The sequence below is a fragment of the Aspergillus affinis genome (genome assembly GCF_023601865.1).
Source record: "Aspergillus affinis strain CMG 70 chromosome Unknown NODE_53_length_213089_cov_87_399433, whole genome shotgun sequence".
Lineage (NCBI taxonomy): Eukaryota > Fungi > Ascomycota > Eurotiomycetes > Eurotiales > Aspergillaceae > Aspergillus > Aspergillus affinis.
Genome location: NW_026515834.1, coordinates 206,290 through 213,089, shown reverse-complemented (window position 1 = coordinate 213,089; position 6,800 = coordinate 206,290). Strand labels below are relative to the sequence as shown.

Sequence of the window (6,800 nt, the reverse complement as noted above, 5' to 3'; positions counted from 1 at the left end):
AGTAGTAGTAGTAGTAGTAGTAGTAGTAGTAGTAGTAGTAGTAGTAGTAGTAGTAGTAGTAGTAGTAGTAGTAGTAGAAAAACTAAGTTCGCAATTCTACCCATGCTGAGGTCCCCGGATCAGCGGTCGTTCTGCGAGTGTTGCTGCGCCCCCTGCGCCCACGTCCCCCCCCGTGGTCGTCCCCCGGCCCTCTCGTTCGCTCCTTCGGGAGTACTCTGGCCCTATCATCACCCTTGACAACGGCGGTCCCTCTGATCCTGCCGTGCAGGATGAGAGGTCTCCTGCGCTGGCCATAGGTAGAGACCTTTTCTCTACCCACGACGAGCTGCGACTCCTACCTCTATTGACCTGGCTGTGGATATGTCAGAAGACAACTCTACTAGAACTGGAATTGATATTGAGGATGGTGGTTTCGAGATCACAGACGACGAGAGAGACGAGGAAGAGATTAACGTGGCAAGATGTGACCTGTGCGAATTAAATTCCCGCCTATAAGGATTTCATTCATTACTGTTGGTATCACCAGCTAGGTCCTGTGTACACAGTTAAGTAAACAGTATGTATGTTCGTAAGCAAAGGGCAATTTTGATTCGTGTAAGATAGATGTTCGTGTTCAGTCTAGTTGGAAGTTATCCCTGGATCCTACACGCCTGCCCTCGGCGGTCAGAACACCGGAGCCGCAGCCTGGTGCAAGAATGCGTTCACCAAGCAAGGGATGATATCCGTCCGTCGCCAGCAGCAAGTTACCGCTGGCTTGTTCAGAGAGAGGGCTATATCCTGACAATTACTTAATCTTTCGTTCTTGAAGAATGCTCCGGGTTGAAAGAAGAGAGTAGGATCTGTCACATTTCATTGTTAATGCGCTAGACTGAGCATGATGGTCTTACTCTTTGTTTCTCATCAATTCTTTCATTCTGGTCTCTCAATTTCGGGCTTTGTCTTGATCTTACCCGGGTCATCGCACGGTGGTCAATGGGATTGTCTGTCTACATCTAGCCCAAAGGAGGTTGGAGAAACTTTGCTGGGAAGTATAAACTAGAACAAACAATTCCAAATTCAATCAATTTGGGAACTTCTTTACCTACAACGCAGCTCACCGGGAGGTCTCTCATTTTATCTATGCTCGCTTGAAAGTACCTGAGATGAAACTAGTGGGGTCAAGATTTAAAAGGAGATGTGCCCCCTCTATAGGCTGTATGCTTATCCTTTTTCTAATAATTTATGATCCGTCGATACTCAATACATTGGTCTCGCAATGTCTTCCTCGGGCATTCAGAAGCTCCCGGTAGAGCTTATATTGGAATGTGTCGATTTCGTGGATCATGTTAGTGTCAGCAGACTGTCAGCGACCTGCAAGGACTTCTACAACATTTTGAAAACCACTACTCAGCAGTTAGCGACACATTATGCTTTACTTCCCACGGAGCGGGCACCGCGGTGTCCCGAGAAGGAGGAGTGTTTTCGAGGTTATTGTACCTTTCCAAGTCCGTCCAAATCTTATATCGAGATGGCTGTTATCGAGAATCGCCTTGGCTCGCATTGGGCTTTCTTAAACACAGGGACAGACCCTGACACCATGGGCACCGGCGACGTTCACCTACTGGGTACGGCGATCTAGAACAACCGGTTCGACGCCATCAACATTCTGTTGGAGCATAAGGTGGATCTGAGCCTGGAATTGCGAAAGTGGCCATTATCTGAGATTGTTCAGAATTTGCATCCGACGCCAGTAGCGTATGCTGCCACTTCTGGGTGGTGTTCAAACTTCAAATTCGACCGCGATCCCTTTTACATCTACAACTGTTATCCCGAGGAACTTGATATACTGTCTCTACTATTGAGGACTGGCTGTCCGGTGCAAGACCTAGGCGACTTGAGCTGTATTACGAAGAGATCTGATAAAATGGAACTTCTGGAATTTTGGCTTCAAAATGGATTCAAAATCAATGAAGGTATAGGAGCGAAATTGACGATTCTGGGCTGGTGGGAGACGTTGGCAGTGTGTGGGCGGTTATATCTCGACGAAGTTGACGATGAGGGGATAGAATTTCTCAAAAATCTCCTCGAGAAACATCCTGAGCTGCTTTCTAGGACCGACGACCCATCTGAGGGTACCCTCGTCTTTCGCGCGATAAGCAAATACGCAAGGGCATAGTTGAGATTCTCCTCAAACATGGCGTTGAGGTTGGAGGAACAATACTGGTTTATGGTTCGGAACTAGATTTTCTAGAACATATGATGTCGTTCTGTTGGAGTTTGCCTGATAGTGCTTGGAAGGGTGCGCGCTAGGTGGAAGAATAAAAAGTCAAGTGGCGAACCCTGGCGCCGCTGCTCGAAATGAGGCTTCAACTGACCTACTATGACTTCTAGGGGTTATGTTCAGTGCTGTTCACTTACCTCTCCTAGAAGACTCTATCCAAGATATTCTATTACAGCGGGCTGCCATGTCTCGGGCCTTATAGAGGAGAATCATAATTCCGTCCTTCGACTATAGAACTTGTGTTATTCTATTATACTTTTCTTTAACTGGTACTAGTTTTCTACCTCGTATGTTTTCTACATAGTCATTGTAGAGGACTACTTGACTATATGCTCGTAGGTTCCTGTTTAACGAGTTTCTCGAGACCAATTCTTTGGACCTGTTGGATCGAGATCTGTTCGATAAAGGCGTATTGAATCCATAGCTTTTGATCCATGTCCATTCGATTCACTCCTCCGATAGATATTTTAAGGGAACATAAGTGATCTGAATCACCAAATCTTTTCTAATCAAGGCTATTGCCCATTCACACCCGCCTGAGTAACAGAATACAGTCCCACACACACACCGCCGCTATAGACATTACAGATCTTGCCCGTACTTGAGCGCCAGGGCCCAAGGCCAAGAAAACAACCATTGGTAGTATAATAACAGCCAACCATCAGACTCCCATGGGCAATTTGATCCTCGTCGCCGATGAGATCGAATTCAACTTGTCGTGCAAATGGCTGGAGCACGTAGGATGTAACGTCTGGTCGGATGCTCGGATCTTGCATATCCAGCATGATAGCCGCCCATTCTTGCGGAGATAAGTCCGCTCCGAGGAGATGACCCTTACCGCGACTTTGGCGAGCTGCTTTGAGGATGTAGTCGTCTTTGCTCACTTCGCTTTGTTTGTAGGTCCGCATCCAGTTCTTGAGTTCTGGGGATCCTGGTAGGAGTGTGGGGACTATGCCTTCTTGGAGGGTTTTGGCTTGGTCTGCGTTCAGGATATTGTGTTTATTCACAAGCGCGTCGAGCTCTTGTAAAATAATGCCTAGGAATCGTTGGTCGTTCACTAGTAGTGATATTCTCAGATCGTTCACAGCCACCGTCGCCAGCTGCCGAAGCATATCTTGTGAAAGAAGACTGAACTCATCCGGGAATAACGTCGAGACTATTTGATGAATCTTTTCAAGCGGGTCCTGTCCTCGGTAATAGAGAGAATAGCCCGTGACAGAAGTCTTGTCGGATCTCAGCTGTAGATCGTCTATATTCACAATTCGGGGGCAGAATCCAGTTCCAAGTTTCACCGTCTTCACGAATTCCTGTCGATCGAGTTGATCTCTTTCTCGGAGAATATGGACCGGTAGGTCTATCCGAAACAAACCGAGTAAGTTTTCTACCCAATTGTCGAAGTCGCCTGCTGGTTTCAGGGCAGGGCTCGACCTTATTAACTGGCGCATAATACGGTGTTTGTGTGCGCTGTGGACGACTACATTGTCGGGCGTGCGGCTGTTGATCTCACAAATTTGAAATTCAAGACCCATGGCGCTGTCATTTTCAGTAACAAGAAAATCAGGTCTCCAGTTTCCGAGACGGTCTTTGAACGGCGGCAACTTTTGACTCCGACTTTGTTCATCTAGCCACTACATTATCGATTAACATGACCAGGTCTCGGTGTTAGAAACGCGAAGCAACGTCGCTCACCTGTAGCGCTGCTTCCACGGGAGCTTCCAGGGGCATTCTGGCCGGAAAATCGGCATTAGTGTCTGTCCACCATCGATCGACAATATTCACGACAGCCTTGACGAGCGCGCCGTGAAAACACTCCACATCCAGAATAAACTTCGAATCGGTTAATATTGGATGAGGCGACAGGGCCTCGTGCCTTGGGCTATACCCAGGCTGATCGATGGGGGGAATGAGTTTGCGATAAGCTTCGGCCTCATGGCTTCGATCTTCCTTGTTGGTGTCAATTGCAGGCATTGGCTGCCCAGTGGCATCGATGACTGACCAACAGACTTGCTCGTGATTAGGCCGATTGGGAAGGCTGCCCATTTTGAGGGTTTGCGGGAGACTGTCACGACATTGACGAGCAGCGATATGTTTCGAGAGACAACAGCAGCGTCATAGGAGGTTAAGAGAAATTTAAAGTCGGTTTCATGCCTTCCGCATTTGTGTCAAACATTTTAAGTTGCATGACATAAAGTTAGAGGAGATACAGTCCACGGCAACATCTTTGAATCTCTACCGCATGCGACGTCGTACTGTCTGAACTGCTCATAGACGCCCAATCAGTGGCGGCGGTCTCATCCCTCGCTCACTCTAACTTAGATTGGCTCGTAATTGTAAGTTTGTAACCAATAGACCATGATTCGGTGGATCCGTTTGGCATGAAGGCGAGTATGCTGGATTCTTCCCGAAACGGCGGGTCGAGAATGGGTCAAGGTGTCATCCATCCCTTTCTTCCAGAACCCCGGACGGACTGAACATGACAGTTGCTGAATGCGTCCAAAACTTTTCCCGCCAGATTACCTCTGAGAAGAACCGTCGCAATCGAATATAACAGAGCTAGAGCCAATATGCTCGCTTCCCATTCGGATTCGGTGCCGTTTCCTCTGCTCAGCCCATTAACGTGGATGTGAATCTACCATGGCCAACATCGATCCGTTCCTCCGCATGCCCCAGATCTGTTTGGCGGCCTCGAGAAAGGCTGGTAAGCTATCTTCGCCAGAAGATTTGTCGTATGACGAAAGAAGGCACTGTGAAGAGACCTACCATACGGCTCTCATCCACCACCTGGGAGGGGAGCATATACTTCCATATTCTCTGAAATATATGTGTCCACATCCAGTGCTGGTTCCCAATAGGTTTATATCTTCGCTGAAGGAGTTCCATGTTGCACTTGCAACTGCGTTGACAAATATTGTGCAACGTTGGGTTGTCGACGAGTCGGACTTGCCATCGCGCATGCCGCTCGAAAGAAATGAAGAGGACATTCTGAGGGTATTGAACTGGTTACCCCCTTAATTCGAGTAGGCTTCAAGTCCTCTAACGACTGGAATAGTGGATACACGAACTCACCGAAAAGAAACTATTTCCCGCATACGAAGGCCATCAGGGGAATTGGCGACCCGACTTCCTGCTTCCCAGGGATAAGGACGGATTCCAAGTCTGCGAAATCAATTCCCGGTTCCCATCCAACGGCATCGATTTGACCGCATTGATCTATAAGTCTCTGGATGATTCAAAGATCAAGCCCCCTGATCTTGGAGTAGCTGGAGACCCTGAGCACATGTTGAGCCGTCTGACTGCGCTGTTTCACTCAACGCAAGCGCGATCTCTTCACTTTGTTCAGAATGAGGAAAATCACCCGATGGTCGAAAGCCTTATGAGATTTCTGGGCGATTTGAATCCACGACTTTTGAAACCTGACGACCTGCGTCTCGTATCTGATAAGACCTCGCCGACTGGGTATAAACTCCAATCTGCCGATATGGAGGACATTCAACAGGTGGCACTCCGCCTGTTTACTCGGGAATTGGCGTCTCTCTCTCCCGAGATGCAGCGACAGCTAGCGTTTCTTAGCAGCAACGACATTCGGTCGATGTTTTTGATTCATGATAAACGGATCTTGGGGATCCTGCACCAGGAATTAAACGACCTAGTGAATAAGCATCGTGTCTTGTCACGAAGACAGGCTGACATGTTGCGGGAACATGCTATTTTCACTATCCTCCCTGGATCAAAAGAGCTACAGGAGCTCAGCGATTCATATTATCAAGGAAAGGTGTCCAAGGATGATTTTATTCTCAAGCCCATCCGGTCGGGCCGCGGACAAGGTATCGCTTTTGGCGAAGACTTGAGCATCTCCGAGTGGGAGGCTATCCTTGCCGATATGAAGAAGCCAGAAATAACAATCCCTAATCGGACAGTGTACGTCATTCAGCCTGTTGTAGATCAGGCCGAAGGGAACATGTTCCTAAATGAGGAGGCCGGGGTCCAGCCAGTGCAGCGGGTGGGCACATATCACAGCATGCATGGTGAATTTGCGGCATTAGGGGCGTGGAGGGTTGGAGTCTCAGCCAACCGAACGACCAACATGGCTATGGGAGATGCTTGGAAGATGGGTAGTGTCGTGATGAAAATGAACTAGTTTGTCCATCCCATATGATGAGATCGAATGCCTTATCATTTGGGTAATTATGCCATTTTCGAAGTGATTCAGGCCTCACGTAGACATGTGCTTAGTGAGACAACATGTAACTCAAAGCACCGTGTAGCGAACAACATATGAATGTTGAAATTATAAGGCGAAAGTTTTCTCCGGTCAGCTTGCATGACAATCAAATTCCCATTATGCTCGTGATTGTTATACAGACCAAGTAATGCGGGCTGTGTAATCACGGTCTGTGCACTACAGATGTCATCATTGACTCCTAGGCCGTTTCCCAATTCCATTAAGATTTCTAGCTGATAATCTTTTGAGTTGGATCTAAGCGTTGAACAACACATCACACGGCATTCTTCATCCTTGAATCATAACTGCCGTGCGACT

General features: G+C 47.8%; 2 protein-coding genes across 2 annotated transcripts; one reads left to right on the top strand and one right to left on the bottom strand.

The window, feature by feature from the left end:
* Positions 1-2,775: 2,775 nt before the first annotated feature.
* On the bottom strand, positions 2,776-4,300 carry KD926_008364 (uncharacterized protein; the record flags this gene model as incomplete). The annotated part of the gene is made up of 2 exons (XM_053101080.1): positions 2,776-3,888; positions 3,950-4,300. The coding sequence occupies 2 exons, from the start codon at positions 4,298-4,300 to the stop codon at positions 2,776-2,778; spliced, it is 1,464 nt and encodes a 487-aa protein (XP_052955388.1).
* Positions 4,301-4,894: 594 nt separating this feature from the next.
* KD926_008363 (uncharacterized protein) lies at positions 4,895-6,398 on the top strand (the record flags this gene model as incomplete). The annotated part of the gene is made up of 3 exons (XM_053101079.1): positions 4,895-4,958; positions 5,097-5,248; positions 5,310-6,398. 3 exons carry the CDS (start codon positions 4,895-4,897, stop codon positions 6,396-6,398), a joined length of 1,305 nt encoding a protein of 434 aa, XP_052955387.1.
* Positions 6,399-6,800: the final 402 nt, after the last annotated feature.